Source organism: Gigantopelta aegis, chromosome 8 (genome assembly GCF_016097555.1).
Source record: "Gigantopelta aegis isolate Gae_Host chromosome 8, Gae_host_genome, whole genome shotgun sequence".
Classification (NCBI taxonomy): Eukaryota; Metazoa; Mollusca; class Gastropoda; order Neomphalida; family Peltospiridae; genus Gigantopelta; species Gigantopelta aegis.
Window position 1 is genome coordinate 36,944,159 of NC_054706.1, and position 21,023 is coordinate 36,965,181.

Genomic DNA, 21,023 nt, shown 5'->3' on the forward strand with positions numbered 1-21,023 from the left:
CCATCTTTCAAATACTAGTTAAAAAACTTATCTCAACCTTACACAATGGGCAGACTCATGAGACATTGTGATTATTTATTTTAGTTAACCACATTAAGTTTTATTCCCAAATCCAGTATACCGAGTTTTTCACAGCCATTATATTCATTGCACAAATAAACACCATAAATATATAAATATTATTCCAAAAGTTACTTCAAAATAAAAAAAATTATTTCTAATATTATGTATTTAATGTGCCTACCCTATCCCCCACCTTTTTAAAAATCATATCTTGGAAGTTCTCCACATGACAATGACCTACGACTAAGTTGTATGTTGCAGTTGCTGTATCATGAGGTGAAAAAAAAAAACCCTCAACTTTCTGTCATCCTATGGGTGAAAGTATTTTATGCCAATAATGTTCTTATATTATGAACTGTCTGTGGGAAAGTGCATATAAAAGATCCCTTGCTGCATTAAGAAAAATGCAGCGTGTTTCCTCTGATAACTACATGTCAGAATTACCACATGTTTGAAATCCAATAGCCAATGATTAATTAATCAATGTGCTTTAGTGGTGTCAGACCGGCCTCGGTGGTGTCGTGGCAGGCCATAGGTCTACAGGCTGGTAGGTACTGGGTTCGAATCCCAGTCGAGGCATGGGATTTTTTATCCAGATACCGACTCCAAACCCTGAGCGAGTGCTCCGCAAGGCTCAATGGGTAGGTGTAAACCACTTGCACCGACCAGTGATCCATAACTGGTTCAACAAAGGCCATGGTTTGTGCTATCCTGCCTGTGGGAAGCGCAAATAAAAGATCCCTTGCTGCTAATCGGAAGAGTAGCCCATGTAGTGGCGACAGCGGGTTTCCTCTCAAAATCTGTGTGGTCCTTAACCATATGTCTGACGCTATATAACCGTAAATAAAATGTATTGAGTGCGTCATTAAATAAAACATTTCTTTCTTTCTTTCTAGTGGTGTCATTAAACAAAACAAAACTTTATATTATGAAATATTGAAAGTATAAAAGAAAACATTATAAACCTACCACCAGAGTCCGATGACTGTGCAACAGGAGTCGAATGAATTCCACTCATTCCAATCAACGATGGTACAGCATGTGTGTTCCTATCAATCTACAAAGAAAAACATAAAAATTAGTTTTCGCACGATAAAAAAACCCAGCCTAGGTGGCTTCGTGGCAGGCCATCGGTCTACAGGCTGGTAGGTACTGGGTTCGGATCCCAGTCGAGGCATGGGATTTTTAATCCAGATACCGACTCCAAACCCTGAGTGAGTGCTCCGCAAGGCTCAATGTGTAGGTGTAAACCACTTGCACCGACCAGTGATCCATAACTGGTTCAACAAAGGCCATGGTTTGTGCTATCCTGCCTGTGGGAAGCGCAAATAAAAGATCCCTTGCTGCCTGTCGTAGAAGAGTAGCCTATGTGGCAACAGCGGGTTTCCTCTAAAAAAATCTGTGTGGTCCTTAACCATATGTCTGACGCCATATAACCGTAAATAAAATGTGTTGAGTGCGTCGTTAAATAAAACACTTCTTTCTTTCGCACGATAAAAAGAACATCTATAAATAAATAAAAAATCACTTGGTCAAAAACTGATTTCTTATTAAACATTATATTTCCTGATTCTGAACTATCAAAATGTGTACCTACATATGTCAAATTTCAAACGTTAGTAGTTAAAAAGCCATGAGATGTATTCATGAAATGTGTAAATGATATAAAACAAAGCCAGCGATATGAATATTCTTACCGAGGTGTCATTGATAGAATGTACAACTTCATCCCTGACAGCTCCATCATCTGCTGGAGGTGACTTACTAAAATGTAAAATAAAAAAAAATAAAAGCCATAAACATGGAACATTATTGAATAATAAATGAGGTATAAACAAAGCATACACTGCACAATAAAGGATACCATTGATTTTTAAACTGTTGGGTGACAATACAAATTTGCATGAATTCTGTTTGAGCGTACCAAAAAAAATCATCACTCGTACCTTAAAATGTTATCACTGAAGACATATTTATACAATGAACTATGAATTTAAAATGTCATAAATAATTACTGTTGATAATATAATATATCCACTTTCAAATCTTTAAGATCCATTGGATAACTTTCTAGTTATGGTAGTACTGAACTATATAACATCTGGCCGAGTCAAAGTTCGAGGTGCACCAAACATTTGATAGAAAATTTAATATCACAAGTCCTGCCATTGTTGATAAATGTGACTGTTGGTATATATATATATATATATATATAATAAAAAAAAACTTTAAAAAAACCTTGTTTAATCTGGGCAAAAAGTGAGAAAAACAGAATGCATGGGGTACCTGTTAAAAAAAAGTACTAAAATTTTGTGCGAAACTAGGGTTGTTGTAAAACATCTAAATATATCGAAAATGAGCCATGAAAGGTACGTTTTCTTCATTTAATACTGAGGTTGATGTTATAGTACTGATATTTATGGGTCATAGTTTGGTTGAGAAATTGCATATAGTGTTTTTAAACACAACCATTAACATGGGATTTATTTGGTATAGTACAACCTATATAGGTTTTGTTGAACCAAATCAATTCCCATTACTGATGCTAAAATTGATATAAGCAGCGTGTTAACACATCCAAGAGGTACACCAACAGAAACCCGGTCACAAAGTAAACGCAAAGTAACCTAACTTAGGTACAACTAAAACTCACTTTTCACTTCCAAGGATTGGCACAACAGTTAATTGGGGCTGTCGTGGATGGGCGTGTCTACTTGTGAACGGCCTGTCATTGTGATGATATGGCGGCCTGTCACTGTGATGATACGGCGGCCTGTCACTGTGATGATATGGCGGCCTGTCACTAGGAGGATGATGAGATCGATCACTATGAGGAAAGGACTTGCTTCCCGAGTGATGGTGTGACTGTGAACTGTAGTTGGAGCGGCTCTCCGAGGGACCGCGCTGTGAAGAAACTGCCTCTGGGACCGTGTTTTGGGTTAGGGTTGGAGAACTGTTTGATGTGCTCGACACGGGTGGATGCTGCTTGGCCAACTCGTGTGGTGGAGGATAAGGTGGTGGTGGAGGGGGTGGTGACTCGTCCTTCTGTTCATTGAGCATGCTGGTCTCGTTGAGGAAGTTGGTGACGGCCATGCGGTGGAACTTATTCCGAGTCAGCTGGTTGGGAGACACGTCCGTCTCGTGGCACTGTGGACACTCGTGATCATCAGACTCAACCAGTGCATTACGGATGCCTGATCAACAATCAATAAATAAATAAATATATCCCATGATGTCAAATAGTATCACACTGATATAAATTAAAGTAACAGACCCTAATTTCTAAAAACAAAAGTTCGTCTAAGAAGTAATGGTTAATGAGACGAGCTCTAGTTATTTTTAAGACAGTATTTCCCTGTTTAAACATCACAGACTTTACCTTCTCTCCGTTATAACCGTATCCAAATGTGTGTTGCAGGTTTGTATATTAACTAAACTTAGTGTCCATTTTCACGTGCTGAAACTAGGGTCTGCGCTTTTAAGATACTATGGGTAATAGATGGAGCATAATACAGGAAAAGCGAGAGAACGATTGTTTCGTTTGCACGTCACTCAGGAGAGCCAAGTTTTGCGTAACCCATATTTTATTTGCGCATTAAATTTAGGGCATCATTTACATGGTCATGATGGGTTACGCAAAAATGAAATGAGTTACCTGAATTGGACTTTGGGTAACCCACAAATGGGTTGCCCCGATTTTCATTCTGAGAAGCCTGTAATAAACAAGCTTCCAAAGTGAGATAAATTTTAATTACCACTAACCAGGGGTTGAAATAACTGGCCATCTGGTCTTGTGGTAACCATATTTTTTTTAGTAGTGTTATAACCTCGGGCTCCTAACTGAACTATAACTTGACAAAAGATATCTAAACCTTTACATTTATTTCACCCCTACAAAGATGTGACAAATGAAAAATATATTCTATAATGAACATAATAACTAGTAGTAACTAGTTTGTTATTCATTTATCATCCAGCTATATTTGTTTCTTCTCTTAAGAATGTCTTTGTCTGATATATAAAAACAGTTATAACTATTCTACACACCACGGGTCGAATTTTAAAATAAGCACGGAATACCAAAAATCATCTGCAACCATTCCGCTTACGCTTTCTCTTCAGGTACATTTTTCTGCAGAACAAATCCTCGCACTACTAAGACCTTTCTCATGCACTTACCGGTACAAAATAAATGTCTTTTTGATCGAGACTAATGTTTGGAGTGAGTTCGTTTGTAATTCCAGCTAGTACGCAGTAATGCATAGACTGGTATATAAACAATTGTTCGTTACGCAATGTTGTACAGGGCGACGTAGCACAGTCAGGAAAACTGGTGGTACATTAATAATTGAAGGGATAGTACATTTTTAGACGGAATAGTGTTTTTTGAAATTCACTATTCCTTTGGGATAGTGGTAACAAAATTAAATTTCAACCCCTTCCTACTATTTGCAGTTTCATCATAACTTTGCTAAATCACCTTATATCAATGTGCAATTTGTTTTCAATGAGAAACTCCAAAAAATATTTTCTCCATCATGAAAGAAAGAAAGCTATGCAGGAAATTTCTATCCCACATGGAATACCACATGCTTGCGTTTAACATGATGTAGTTGGTAATATATGACATCATATTAATGTCAGATGGTGACGTGAGGTCATTAGAGTTTTAAATTAATATTTTGCTATTAAAACCTTCATAGTAAAAGCTATCTTGTTAATCTGTAGTGTTACATTACATTTAACACATGAAACAAACACGGCAAATATGATAGTGTAGTTTATTTATAATAAAATAGTCAAGTAAAAAAGTTACTTGTTTAGCCATCTTTACCTGTTCTTGTAAAATAATGGTTTATTTACCAAATGAATGAGAGAAAAACGACTCTCATATGCAGTCATGTGGGATAGAAAAAGTGTAAATTTCGACTTTGGGATTGGCAAGCTTCGCTCAGGTAGAAATTTCCACCACCGTGGGTATACTTTTTCTATCCCACATGACGGAGTTTTATATTATTCCAGTAAGTCACAATATACTAATAGGAATAGTCTCTTATCAAATCCTTTATTTGTTTAAATTCTGTTAACTGTGTAGCAGTACATTTTAATGTCATGTTTCATGTTTAATTCTCTCTCTAAACAGAGACTGCTTTTACTTTGTGCAGTGTAACTAAAAATACTTAGTAATCTATAAACTCAGTCAGCAAAACCTTCATTCTCACTGGTGAATAATGTACATTTTGAAACTGAAGCACAATTCAACTTTCAATGACATCAAGCAGTCAGATGATTTCAATGTTAAACGATTAACGGTGATTTGCACATCAGACAGGCTCTTACATTCATCACAGAAGCTGTTTCCGCAGCATGGAGTAATGACAGCATCACGAAGCAAGTCTTCACAGATAGGGCACATCAGTTCCTTGGGAATCAACTGCTTTTGACTCACTACTATGTCAGGCTCAGAATTAGGCAAAAATGGAGGTTTCTCTTTCTTACCACGGATGTATGCTTCACTGAAATATAAACATACATATGTACTTGGGGGAGAGGCGTAGGAGCAGGAGCAGGAGGAGGGAGACAATGTTTTCAATACCCATACACATAAAATTCAATAATTTATTACACACCGGTGTATGATATTGCTCATGTCATAACAATCACTCATTATCTAACTAGTGTAATATTGGCTTGACGGGAGCGTGACATAGATCACTTGCCGACCTAATTTGTAGAAAAATAATGTGCATTAGGTCTCGACATCTGCATTGCAGCTTGTTTGCAGTTAGTTTGTAATAAATAAAATATTGAACTAGCTTGCCTGTCATACCATTTTTATGAAACTCGTGAACAGTGTTGGTATCTGACTTGCATTCGCTCATCAGATACCAAAACTATTCACTCATTTTATAAAAATGGAATGAAAGGCAAGCTTGTTTAGTATTCTATATGTAATATTTATTTGCATTTCTAAAATTTACCCTATCTTTGCAGGACAAAATAAAAATAAAACAAATTTGCACAGTGTTTATTTTGTCCCAGACTTTCAATTTTCAATGCAAGCTCGAAACCCAACCATAGTGCACCAAGCCTGTTGTAAAACAGTGACTAGAATAAAACACAATTCATATAACAAGAAGCCATAGTATGCAACAAACCTTATGGGTTTTTTTAAATTTAACAATGTTATATTTTAATATTGATCATTAAAACATTACTATTATTGTATGTATTTGTAATGTTTTAATTGAACAATGTTATATTTTAATATTGATCATTAAAACATTACTATTACTGTATGTATTTGTAATGTTTTAATTGAACAATGTTATATTTTAATATTGATCATTAAAACATTACTATTATTGTATGTATTTGTAATGTGCTAGCTGTCAGGTAAACATAATTTACAAACTCACACATCAAGAGTGGGCACAGCAAATTGTCCTGAATGTGTTAACAGTGCCCCGGGTAGAAGTGGATTGTTCACATAAGTCAGGAAACTGTTGGGAATACCAGTACTGCGCTTGAACTTTGGTTCCAGTTCATGAACTGTACCATCTTCATCTGTAGTTTTCACCTTCAGCTAAAAAAACAAAGAAACTAATTTATATATATATATATATATATATATATATATATATATATATATATATATATATATATATATATTAATATATATATATATATATATATATATATATATATATATATATATATATATATATATATATATATATATATATACTGACACACTTTGAAAACGCAATTTGGTTTTAATGGGACACTAAAAAAAAAATCCTAATGTATTACTATAACATGCTAAGATGTATTAAAGTATGTCAACGTGGGTTTCCGAGTTTATAACGAGGATCTTTTCATGCAATTATCACAAAATGTGAAAAACTCAAAATCTGGTGTAAAACTAAAAATGTGTGCAGTATGTTCACAATACTTTGCACGTGCAAGCCGTACATGCTGGACGGATAAAAGGCACAGATTGATTGGTGGATAAGTTAGTGTAAAACAATGCCACGAGTCAGCAATGATCAGGAGCAAGCATTAGAATTGCTGATTGGTGGAATTTTGCAACAAAGAGTAACTACAAATTTTCAAGTGCACCCTTCAACAATTTCAAGGTTGAATGACTGATATAACTGTTCTCGACCAGGCCCACTTCTGGTTACAACTCAGAAACAGATAGATAAGGAGAAACCATCAACGTAACCGCTTCATGTCAGTTGCAACAACTACCAGAAACACGATAAGACGTCATGGGAGGCAAATAAATCCAATTACAGTAAATTGACGACTCGTAGCAATTGGAATGAGATGTCGCAGGGTTTTTGCAGGGTTTCTACCAGAGGGTAAAATGGGTATGGCGCCATACCCAGATTTTTGTGGCAGATAAAAAAAAAAAAAGTTAACCTTTTGACAAAATTAATTACTTATCATTAATGTACGATTTTCTTAACCCTAACCCTAAACGTAACCCATTTTCTTTCTGGGGGAGGCCTCTCATACCTCCAGTTAACTGAGGTTTCATTCAATTCCACAGCGCCATACCCAAAAATTTCTTTCTGGCAGAAACACTGCTGATACAATTGATGGCAAGTTTTTTTGCTTGACAACAATGGTGGCACATCGCGGTCATTTTTAGGGATCAATAACCGATTTTAACAGCTAATTTGATAATAAATTTGATTGTTTTTTCAACAACGAAAATCACCAAATATTTGGATATGAATCGTAGTTCTTTAAAAAAAAAAATTCCAGTCCCAAAACCAGTTATTGGGAACAATATTCAAATATGAACTTTATTTTATGTATTTAAAAACATTTAAGGGAATATATGTGAGTAAAAATTATAAACTTGTGCCCACTCAACGTGGTTTTTGTTAAAAATTAATCCAGTAGTCTAAAGGTTAAGCAAAAACTATTCTATACCATTTTGATTAGAACATCAGTACGAAAAGCTTACCTTTGGACTAGGACAGTTGTGAATGTAGTGTCCAGTCTGATTGCACCGGTAACATCTGTACGTAGATGGAGGAGGGCCTGTGGGTAAGCTCTTCGTCTTGTAGCTAAGTAAATAAAATAATATGACATATTTTACAAGTATATAACTTCAGGTCATTATATACTAGAAATAATATGTAGTATTCTAAACTTGTTCAATAAGCATTTTTCATTTTTAAGAGTCATACAATTATTTGAAAAAACAAAAACAAAAACCCCCCAATTATGACCCCCCCCCCCCCCGTTATAATAAAGAAATTGACATATCAGCAACACAAATTGGCAGATGGTATTAACTGTACATGCACACAAGTATGCTAAAACTGAAATTGACTGTAAATATTTCTTGATTTCAATGTTGAAGATAGTTCACACTGGACAGAAGTACTCACTTGGAAGGATCAAAATCTTTTGTTGACTGGTCAATCATCGCCTTGATCTTGTCCATCTCGGTAGCCTTGGCACTGGCTAGGTCTGCCGTCTGAATTCAAGTAAACTTTACAATGAATACCAAGATTTCAAATTGCTTAAAAATGTCTTATCATAAACTGAACATTGCAGTAATTTTTGGAGGGGGTCTGGACTGTGGCGACTGAAGTTTATAAGGGGGTCAAGTAACACTCTCCCAGAAAATATATTGAGCAAACATAATTAGATTGAGCAGGGAGGGGTTTTAACCCCAAAAATCATCCTTACCCTGCACACGATCCTATAACATTTCCATTCAGTCATATAAACCCACAAACCTAAATTTTGTGCAACGTCTTCCCAGGCACAACAGATTGAAATTACAATGGAGGATTAGATGTGTACTAGTAAATGTCAAAAATCAAACTAAATGCATTGAGATGAATGCAAAAGTATGAATTATGATAATCTTAGGAGATCACCATATGGAGTTTTTAGATTTGCGGGTGTTATGGTACATTTGATCCCGCAAATGTATTTAAAAACAAACTGATTTTCTCTTTCATTACCAATACATAGTACTTTTAATTTTAGAAAGTAATTGTTCACAACGTAACCGACTGGCGGTTCTCGTTATTTTAAAGTTGCATAACCGACACGCGAACAGAACAACGGTTATCCTGAAATAGTGTGCCTTGAACCAAGTTTCATTCGTTAGGATTTAAGAGTTGTGGAAAAAACAGAGCTAAACGTAACACTTAATGTTGAAGTAATACATATATTTTGCCTTTCGACATCATCAGGCAAAAGGTACATATAAATACTACACAACAGTGCACTTCAGTCCACACCTCTTTAAACAAGACCTTCATGACTCTAAGGGAGATGGAACCCCACTGTACATTCCTGCATTGTACAAACATACCTTTGTAGGATTTGAGGGGTCAGCTACAGACAACCAAATAGATTTTAAAAGTTAAAAATCACCTTCTTGAGATCCTCCAGAGTCACCATCTCCTTTTCCTGCTGAATCTGCAACACACGTCATTAAGATGTATATTAAAATTAACACTGTGTAACATGTAGAGTGCAAGTTTTTAAAGAGCAGACCATCAGATCTTCTGGTGTCATCACATATAGAGTCATTTCATTATTGGGATGTTTGGTGTCATCATATATAGTCATTTCATTATTGGGATGTGTTTTATACAGACTTAAAAATATATTATCAGCAGAACCAGACATTGTTCAATTCAGTAGAGGTTCTACCTTTGGTGTTGAGGAATAACTGTATGGACTGACACCTTCACGTCATCACACTGCAAACAATCTGTCATTACACATAGCATTTGAAATTTGCAGATAGTACTATGTGGACTGCCAAGTAACAGTACAGATAGCCACGGTCATTTAATTTATTATGTAAACCAAACTTATCGCAAAGATGGAAATACACAGAAATACCAAGTGGATGGGCAGAATGCCATCATCTGCATGATCATATAGATGCAGCTGTTATAGTATTTTGAAGTATTCCCTTTACTTATAAGTTATAACTTGTTTTATTAAGATTTTATGAAATCTCACTGAAGTTTAATGTGGGATCCATATGGACAAAAAAAACTATTAACATATCCCTATCCTCAAAACATTCAGGCACGTCCCCTCTGGGCCTAATCTCTGGATAACCAGTGACCAAGTCCAGGGATCCATGTAATGAGTATTTTTATAGGTAACATCAAGTAACTATAAGGCACAATATGAATTTTTCTTCCTGGAAGCAGACTGGACTTTTCATCTTTATGTGATTCTTCATGGCGTTTGTTTTTCTGCAAATAAGAGTTATGGAACACAAACAGAAAACACGAAAAATGGGAATCATTCTCTCACACAGTCACAAAGAATAAACACTATATACGAGCCAATGTATATCAGTCAAAATGTTCTTGAGCTAAAAAAATTGTTTGACACCACTAGAGCACATCGATTTATTAATCATAGGCTATCAGAAGTCAAACATTTGGTAATTCTGATATAGTCTTAGAGAGGAAACCAGTCTTCATGAGCTAGACTTATTAATCATGGCCATGGGGACAAGTTCAGACATGTCGGCACACGTTCAAATCTGAATTCTATGCAGCAAAATGGATATTTTCTGTGTGTACCTAATTTCCATGTTAATGATTGTAATTTCAGTAAAACGTACATCAACACAAGTAATTACTAGATTTATTGTAAAATATAAACCTCAAATACGGACATCAGGATCAGGATGGAGATTTAATGTGCTGTGTTGAATCAAATATTCTAATACATCGGTATTCTGCAAGACATTTTGTTCTGACCTGACCTTCCAGAGTGGTTGTGCGTGTTATACCAACTATTAAAAACAACAATAGTTCATATGATTCCAGTTTTTAGTAATCAACTTCTGTGCACACAGCAAGAATTTGTGTTCCTCTTTGTGATCAAGAAATTAGCAGGCACTGTACCAACCTCCAGAAGAAAAGAACCCGCAAGTGTCCTAGTTTGACACCCTAGTGCCAGTGTCCTAGTTTGACACCCTAGTGCCAGTGTCCTAGTTTGACACCCTAGTGCCAGTGTCCTAGTTCGACACCCTAGTACCAGTGTCCTTGAGCTGAGCCACCATTAATACATTTGTTACTGGTGTCCTTTTCAGGTTTGTTTTTAAAACAAACTGTCTTGACTAGGCAGTTACTCTACATAATTATTAAATTATTAAGTTACTGGGTATTACTACTAACAGAAGTGTGAACAAATATGTGTATTTTTAACAAGGTGTATGGCAATTCTTTTGTACAATAGTCTATAAAGAAAGAAGTGTTTTATTTAACGACGCACTCAACACATTTTATTTACGGTTATATGGCGTCAGACATATGGTTTAGGACCACACAGGTTTTGAGAGGAAACCCGCTGTCGCCACTACATGGGCTACTCTTCCGATAGGCAGCAAGGGATCTTTTATTTGCGCTTCCTACAGGCAGGATAGCACAAACCATGGCCTTTGTTGAACCAGTTATGGATCACTGGTCGGTGCAAGTGGTTTCCACCTACCCATTGAGCCTTGCAGAGCACTCACTCAGGGTTTGGAGTCGGTATCTGGATTAAAAATCCCATGCTTCGACTTGGATCCGAACCTAGTACCTACCAGCCTGTAGACCGATGGCCTGCCACGCCGCCGGTAATAGTCTATAAAGAAATAGTACCAGCATGTTTACATATATACTAGTCACAAGGGCCAGTATTAAATTTTACCTTACTTTTTCTAAAAATATTTAATTTAAAACCATCAGGAGTGGTTATGAAACGTAGGTTACAGACTTGAATAAAGCATTTCTGATTGCATGTACAGGTGCCTTTTACTCAGAGCTTGTTTGGTTGCTGGTAAAAAGCGTATGGCAAACGCATAAAAATTCAAACTCTTTGTTTATGTCAACACATTAGATGTTTGATTAGGGTTGGGAGGGTATAAATATCTTTGCAATCTGACTTCGAATGACCATGCTACCAAAATGTAAAGTGAGCATTCTGGACTGTGGTCGAGCCCTGCCATTTCTGAATGATAGCATATCCATGAGACATGTAGCGAGATATCTGTAAGTAAGCCATTCCGTCATCCATTAACTGCAAGAGCATTTCCATACAACTGGCACAGCGAATGTCCATGTGGCCCATAACTTCTTGTCACTAGTATATGAATAGGTTTTCTTGGAAAGGTGTTAAAACTTAAACATAGGGTACATGCTTGATTACAGTCAAGAGTTGTGAGGTAGAAGCTCACCACTGTCCATTATTCACACACACACACACACACACACACACACACACACACACACACACACACACACACACACACACACACACACACTCACACTCACACTCACACTCACACTCACACGCACTCACATAAACAAAAACACTCACTCTCACACACACACGATGTCAGTCACAAATCAATATCACTTATGAGACATCTTTATCACATTCAGGTTTGATTTTTCTTCTTAATTATTGCCCATTTTAAAGAATCTTGATTTTTCACTGCTTTGAGTTTTTAGAAAAGCAAAGACTGGTAAACATCGGGCACTAGTCTAGTATTAAAAAAGAACAATAAAGAGAGTTTGATAAAAATGGGTGAAGTAAATATTTATCAGTACATTTTGTAGTGTTTCATCATGTTATGTTAAAACAAATATGATAATTAGGATTTTCTGGCCAAGAACAATGCTCGACTGATCAACAGCAAACAGTACATGTTGATATTGTCTTGTGCCAAAATACTGGCAAGCTATGCCAATAAACAAGTCATTGTCTTTATGTCTATTGTGAAATAGAAAAATTAAAAAATTTAAATTAGGTCCAAGTATTATTGGCTCGTCAATTTCTCATTACCCAACTTTGTTAGTTCCTGGAAATCTATGATCACATAATAATAATTAAGCTTACACTTACATACTATGCGAGACTGGTGAACGAATTTGGAATACAGCATCTTTTTTTCTTCTTTCAAAAAACTGTTTGTCACATTTAAATTTTAGTCTCGGAGGTGGTGACTTTTCGTTTCGCCCACAACCCATGAACCTTTATACAAGAATTATATTACTTACCTTTCTTTTAAAAAAAAAGAAAGATCTTTAAAGGAACAAAGTTCATAAAACAAACAAAACTAACCATCATTATTAGTAGTTTAAATAAAGTTTGTGCTTTGTTCAACATCACTAGAGCACATTGATCTATTTATCATCGGCTATTGGATGTTAAACACTTGGTAATTTTGACAGTGTCTTAGAAAGGAAACCCATTACATTTTTACATTAGTAGAAAAATTTCTTTTTTATGCACCATTCTGGAGAGGATAACACATACCACAGCCTTTGATATACCAGTCGTGGTGCAATGGCTGGAACTAGAAATAGCCCAAATGGGCCCATTGACGGGGATCGATCCTAGTGGTATAAATAAAGACCATCTACACCATTTTAAACCTGGTTTAAGCTTCTACATGGTGAAAAATCAAAGGACAGAATAGTTTATTAACGGCGCACTCAACACATTTTAATTATTGTTATATCTATTGTTAAGGACCAAACAAATGAATGAGATTTGCTGCCGCCAAATAATGGGCTATTCTTTCCGAATAGCAGTAAGGATATTTTATATGCAGCATCCCAGATAGGCTAGTACATATTCAGCCTTTATTACACCAGTTGTTAAGCACTGACCAAGGAGAAATAGCCAAATGGGCCAGTGGGTCATAAGACCAAATCCTCTCAATGCACACATCGTTATTTTCCATTTTCCAATGCTAAAATGTATGGTATGTGAAAGGCTGATATTTGATATCCTATCCATGAGGAAAAACATACAAAGTGGTTTAGGGTTACTGTAGAGCATGGGCAGTTTTGGACATGTAGGTAGTTTTCAACGTACAAGTGTTTTCTTTGGCTAGGTAGGACTGGCCTCCCGTCCCCTTCCTTCCCATTTCACCACAATGAATCCCCAAATACAACTGGCACACATCAAACTGTTGTCATGACACTTTCTGTAGAGCAAGGCCAAACCTTTTGCAACCATTACCCTCTAGGGTACTTATTATTATTATATTGATTTTTTCCTTTTTGGAATGTGTCCATCTAAATTTGGCGTCATAATTATTTATGTACTGCTAATTTTATTTCAATTCAACTCATTTTCGTGCTTATATCCAATTATGGTTCAAGCATGCTGTTCTGGGCACACACCCGAGCTGCCTGTCCATGACATTAGGTTAGATGTTAATTGTTAGTGGTTAGTGTGAGAGAAGAGGGTGTAGTGGCCTTACACCTAACCATCAAGTCGTCATGTCCGATGGCTTAACCACGATGCCACCAAGGGCGGTGTACTGGTAATAGTCTACGCTGATGCTAGTGACTAGCCCTTGTGCATCGTTTTAATTTTTAATGTTTACTGGTCGATTTGGACCTTGGAGGCCCAAATTAATATTAACAGTATGCATTTTTAAATATTATTAAATTGTATTTTTGAAATGTGCGTGTGTTTGTGTTTAGAACATGCTGTGAAAAGCTCTGCATTCCAGTAAAGATTAGTAATTATATTTTAGTGTTTTATCAAAATAACATTGCCAACTTACACAAACAAAATAAAGATGGCAGTAAAATTGAGTTCATTAAAGTAGTGTTGGCTGCAGATGGTTAAATATTATCAATGAAAGTATACTTGTGGACATAAAAAGATAACTAATAGATGTACATTGGCTTATTAGTACAATGCCCAGTTATGCCATTACTGGAAAGGTCTTTAATGAAGAAGGGATTAAGGAAAGAATGCACTCGGGAAGTGTAAATTCATGAATCTACACCTCCTTGTACATTTTCCATTACGAAACAGTCAGTTTCATCGGCAATGCACGTGTTAATAAGAGGTATGTGACATTATACCGGTACACCCATCAGCAGTTGAACACACAACCTTACACATCAATCGGCAATGCACGTGTTAATAAGAGGTATGCGACATTATACCGGTACACCCATCAGCAGTTGAACACACAACCTTACACATCAATAAACATTACGTCTGAATGGATAATAATTGTATGAAATTTGTTTAATGGGATGAATTAACAATTTGTTTTGGACAAACTACTGTCAGTTCTGCACCAATTGGAGCAGTTGCTGTCCAATTTATGGAGTTATTGTTCTTTATTAGAAAGGGAACAGTTTTGTACTATGGTGATACATTTACATTGGCACTGTAAGTTTACAAATGTAACTTATGGGGAAAGTAAACCATCTTGGCTTCCTCAAAAGCAGAACACGACTTTCCATGATGTTAAGAATGTAGATATATTATGGGATTTATCTGTGATAGGTCAATTATCAAGGGCATTGAAAAGTGTCTGGTTAACTAATAATAGTAGAAGGCATATTATCTAGCATCATAAAAAGTAAGTTATGGTGAACTAGTAATTGTATGTGAAACACTAACATCCCAAGTTGTATTTGCAAGGTGTTTTTTTTACCCATATGAACTGATAAGGAAGATATGACAAGGCCTATAGAAAGATTTCCTGTAATGTGCAGTAATCCGTGAAAAGTAGACCATGGTGATTTGGTAATTGTATTTGACACACTGCCATACAAAGTTGTATTTTCATACTAGGTTTGATGACAGTATATTAAATTGTTAAATAATATATGGCCCAAACAAGATTCCCTTTTATGTGCAGTAATCTGTGAAAAGTAGGTCACAGTGATCTAGTTATAGTGACATCACCATCCAGCATGCAAGTTTTGATGGATTTTGCATGCATTAATAAGATACAGTCCAGACAGATTTCCTTTAATGTGCTGTATTCTATGAAAAGTAGGTCAGTGACCTAGTTATGGTACATAAAGGAAATCCTTGACCGTGATTGCGTTAATGTGCAGTAATCCATGAAAAGTAGGTTGCAGTCACCTAGTTAACCTTCTGACTGCAGGCGAAATATCTCGCCCGATGCAACACCAGTTGACATACTGTACACTGTATACAATGCATTCCCCAATTCATATTTCCTGCTGTTCTGTATACAGCACTCACCGAAAATATATATTTAACAGGAAACAGTTTACTTTAGAGCATGGCTACTCTAGTTTTTAATTTTTCACTGAAAAATACCTTGGAATTTTGAGTTCAGAAAATGGTTTTCGGCAAGTATTTTCTCTTGACAACAATGGTGGCACGTCGTGGTCATTTTCAGGGATTGATAGACGATTGTGACAGCTAATTTGATAATAAATTTGATTGTTTTATCAACAATGAAAATATCAAATATTGGGATATGAATCATAGTTTGGGGATTTTTTAAAAATTCTGGTCAGAAAACAACTATTTTTCTTTTTTTTGCCTAATTTTAAACAAAATTAAATTATCTAAAATATCATAAAAATTAGAAAAACCCACAAAAATAACACTTACCAATTCAAATTTGAAATTTATTTTATGTATTTATAAGAGATTTAAGTAAATATATGTGAATAAAAATTATAAACGTGTACCCACTCAATGTGGTTTTTGTCCAATATTAATCCAGTAGTCTAAAGGTTAAAGACAATCAGAGAAATCAGAACTATTTTAGTCAGTGACCTTCATCTTTGAAGCAGGGGCAAATCACGAACTCATTTAAGTTATCGTCGACCCAAACAAATCTTTCAAAACAGTGACCCCAACCTTTTAATGCAGAGACAAACTTATTCCTATATGTGAAGTTTCATAAAAAGTCAGCTGAGTGGTGACATTGTAATTTCTATTTTTAATAAGTGACCCTAACCTTTTAAAAGTGGCGATCCAAGAACTTGTTCAAAATATTGTTATCCTATTACTATATGTATAATTTCATTCATGGTAATCTAATCAGAAATGGAATTTCGCAGACCAGTGACATCACAAGGGGATAATTACAAAAACTTAAACAAAACTAACTAAATTCCAAATTCTAAATGACCATAACATTGCCATAGGTTCACTTTCATGGGACCGATAATGTGCATTCACAAGATTAGGACTTGCTTATCAGCTATGATAAATATGAAAGTCAACCACCAAGAGATTGTAAAAGAGAAACTTCAACAAAACCATCCACTTTAGTTTAACAAGATGCCTACTGGCCCAAGTATAGAGCTCCACTATTTAATATTCAATTCTGTCAGTAGTAGATAATTCATTAATTTTTAAAGACCACAATATCCATGTTAAATCGAATTAAAACTGTTAGGAACATATTTTGAGATGTCATAGCAGACATAAAATTTCTATTTAAATCTTTTAAATTTAAAAGTCTAGGAAAAAAACTAACAATTTTCAATGTTAATTTTAAATAATTTTTTTAAAATGATCAAAACTCCAGAAAATAGACTTTCAAATTTTAACTTAAATTTTAACAAGAGTACCAATGAGGTACATGGGGGACAAAAGGTCAGGATTTTAATCAAAAATACCATCACCATCCCAAATGTAGTTGCATACAAGTTTTGATGAGCCATAGTATAATACGATCCATCAAAGACGTGTGTATAATAAAAATAGTTATCAAAAATATCTATTAGTTTGTGGTAGGTTCCCCTGAATTTAATTGCAGAGTTTCAGTACAATGCAATAAAAACTGTAGAACTTCAAATGAAAAGTTGAAAAGCCCACGCCGGACAAATCGGTATTCAAAAAGTGGCAGATTAATTGTCATAGCTGAGCTAAAATGCTCCTAGTGGCATGACGATGACATCATGCAGTATCTATTAATTATTTAATTATTCTTTTGAATTATTATGATCAATCACTGTATTTTTTCAGTCCCAACCAGTATTCCACGATTAGCAATCAAAGGCCAAGAAATGTACTGTCCTGTCTGTGGTTAAGTGCACATATAAAAGATCATTTGTCGTTTTATTTGTTAGGGAAAAGCCAGTGTTCCAAATGTAGTTGTAGTTTAAATTATGATGAGATGTAGCTAAAAAACATTTCTTTAACACAGCTTTAAGTAAAAGTCTGGAAACAGGTCACATAAAAATTCTGACCACTAATATCTCAATCAACAGCGATTGTGAATTTAATAAATCTTTCTCTTTTTTTTTAAATCCACACTGATTATGGGCAATAAACTGCAGTCGTTTCAGTTTGAGCCTCTATTCACAGCTGCTGAGATAAAAGTTTTAAAAAACAAGCAAGTAACAGTAAGATTATCAATCTCAGTATGTCCAAAGAATACCTTTAAGGTGTGTGTGGTGTCCCAGTACATCCAAAGAACACCCAAGGTGTGTGTAGTGAAGATAATGGTGGCAATGTAGCAATACCCCTAGACAATCAAAGTTGGTTTTCATGTGGCCAGTGCCTTTATATGGTCTGAAATCGAATGTGTGTGTTGTCTGAAAAACATGTGGTATCAAACTATAACGACCAATCTTTGAGCAGCTGTGAGTTGGTCACTGGGCTGTGACTGGGTCCGACATCACAGATCTTAGGCTAAAACAATAGCTGCATCTACTAAATAGCAAAAGTGTCAGTATTTCGAGTGTTATTTAATTAAATGTGATTTTTTTTTTTGCAATAGAAAAATTGTGTTAAATATATTAAACCCTTAATTTAGCCTTCCTTTAATATCTATTGATGGGTTCTAAACAACTTTATACCTTGTACCTGCAAACAAAATTTAAAGTGTATTTTAATTTGTAAAAACTGTATGCTGAGGTTTTTTTTTTTTAAATATAGATTTTTTATCTTCCGTAATTTTATTTTCTTCAAGAATTTTACCAAGATTTTTGCAACAAAAGGCCTATCAGCCTAGAGAGCTCCACTATTTAATACTCATTTCTGACACTAGTAGATATAGTCTCCCCTGGGTCGTCCTGCCAAGATCTAATTAGATCAGGCCCTTTTAAGGGCCCCTATGGGCAACCTAGGGAGACACATCAACAAATTCCATAGCACCATAACATCCTCCACCTGTTACCGGCTACAGTCGGACTGCTGGTGCTCCCTTGCACCTGCCAGTGCAGGCGGTCCCCCCTCCAACCAACCCCACCCCTTTCCTGTCCTGGATGGAGGAGCCGGCACCTGTACCCAGGATAGTTGTGCGCTACAACAGCTTGTTCTGAATCTGCATGTTATACACTCTGACCTGACCTGACTAATAGATAATTCAAAGATAATTTTAAATTTTCAATGTTAAATTTAAAATTAAATTTTAAAATCAAATTAAATAAAATATTAAAATTAAAATCTTCTAAAATATCTCACTATTAGTTTGTGGAGAATGCCACAGAGAATCATAGCATCAAGCTTCAGAACTGTTTGTTCAAAATTTCTACAACATTTTTTTATTTAATGAACAACTTCAAAATTTTTGAAACATCTATTAGTTTGTGGAGACAGTCCCAGGGGATCATTGTACAAAGTTTCAGAACAATCCAATGAACTCAAGGCGAAGATAGGATTTCAAACGTACAGTATAAATCGATATTAAAAAAAAAGCTCTGCTCACAAACATTATAGAAGAGCTATGAAACATTTCTTACAATAACCCAGATATTAACCCAGATATAAATACATTACCCGAACAGCCTCAAAGCAGCTAACCAAACTCCTTCCTGTGTGTCATAAAGATGAAAAACTATCCAATACTCGAAGCACCATGGACCATATACAGAATGATGAAATGAACACCAGAAGTTTGTGAAAGCAAGGATTTACTTGTGAAAATGAATAAGAAACAAGTTAAATAAAATACTTGTCACATCCCTCACGTGAAACAGAATAGTAATAAATTGTATACTAAGATGTTTTAACATTATCAGGGTCCCAAAGTACATATCTATAGAAGGGCAGAGGAGTCCAGAGATTTTGGTGTATTTGCATGTTGCCATAATACTTACTAAAAGGGTGCGGGGGTGGGTATTGCCGAAGGTATGTAGATGTAGACCTTTAGAGGCCTATGTAAAATACTTCTTTTTTCTTCTTGACATCGCTTTATCTAATTTTATGCTATTCACCAAGATATTAAAAATCTTATACAGAGGACCCAACTATTTTCATTGTTAAAAAAATGTGACCATGATAAAAAGTGCTATCAGATCAAATAAACATTCGTCACAAAGGAATACTCCATCAGACGTGTGGCACAGGAGGTACCGGCAATATGTACATTGGGGCTGAGGGGTGGGTGGTGTCAAAATTTTATGGTGGGTGGAAGGGAGAAGGGTCAATATGTTTTTTGGTGTGCATTTGTCCCTGGGTTTTTTAAATTACTGAACAGCAAAAAGATCCAACTAACCACATACAGATACCTGCAGGACAAGAAAATTACAAGTCAAAATTTTAATTAAACCATCCTCATTCTCATAACACTGCATTAACCGTATCAAAATTCTAAATGGCCCTGGTCAAACCATAAGTAACCATGTCTCGAGATATGAACAGTTGAAAGGCTCATTTACTGACCACTATTACAAAAAGGTAATCCACTAAAAAGGATTAAGACGACAAAAACTTGACCGTGGTTCACAATTATGGGGTGGGTGTATGCAGTGATTTTGAAGGAGCTAACAAAAGATTCGAGAATCAAAAGTTATTTAAAAATTAAATAAAATTTTGAATTACCTTTACTCATTAAATATGCAGTTCAAACTTAACCACCTGGTAAACATGCATACCAAATAAAGGATTCACACAATATTTTGATGAACACCCATATAAAACACAAAAGGCATCTATTAAAGGATTACGAGTTGAAGGCAATTAATAAAACTAGGAGGAAAAAAAGAAGCAATTGTCTTTCAAATTCACAAAGGGAACCAACATGCCTATTTTATACAGAATTTTATAATGCCATTTATACAATTTTGAGTTTGAAATAAATAAGAAATATCTAGTAATAAGGAAGAAAATGTTTTACTTAACAATGCACTCAACAAATTTTATTTACGGTTATATGGCATTGGACCACAGATATTCACAGTGGAAACCTGCTGTCGCCACTT

General features: G+C 35.4%; 1 protein-coding gene across 1 annotated transcript in view; it reads right to left on the reverse strand.

The window, feature by feature from the left end:
- Positions 1 to 21,023, reverse strand: part of LOC121378780 (E3 ubiquitin-protein ligase RBBP6-like) — a 55,439-nt gene that overhangs the window by 17,110 nt on the left and 17,306 nt on the right. The window contains exons 4-11 of the mRNA XM_041507096.1: positions 9,478 to 9,522; positions 8,475 to 8,563; positions 8,045 to 8,147; positions 6,483 to 6,649; positions 5,404 to 5,579; positions 2,717 to 3,257; positions 1,761 to 1,827; positions 1,033 to 1,120 (exon numbers count right to left, since the gene is read on the reverse strand). Coding sequence (XP_041363030.1) covers positions 1,033 to 1,120; positions 1,761 to 1,827; positions 2,717 to 3,257; positions 5,404 to 5,579; positions 6,483 to 6,649; positions 8,045 to 8,147; positions 8,475 to 8,563; positions 9,478 to 9,522 — 1,276 coding nt within the window. The remainder of the gene's footprint in view (positions 1 to 1,032; positions 1,121 to 1,760; positions 1,828 to 2,716; positions 3,258 to 5,403; positions 5,580 to 6,482; positions 6,650 to 8,044; positions 8,148 to 8,474; positions 8,564 to 9,477; positions 9,523 to 21,023) is intronic.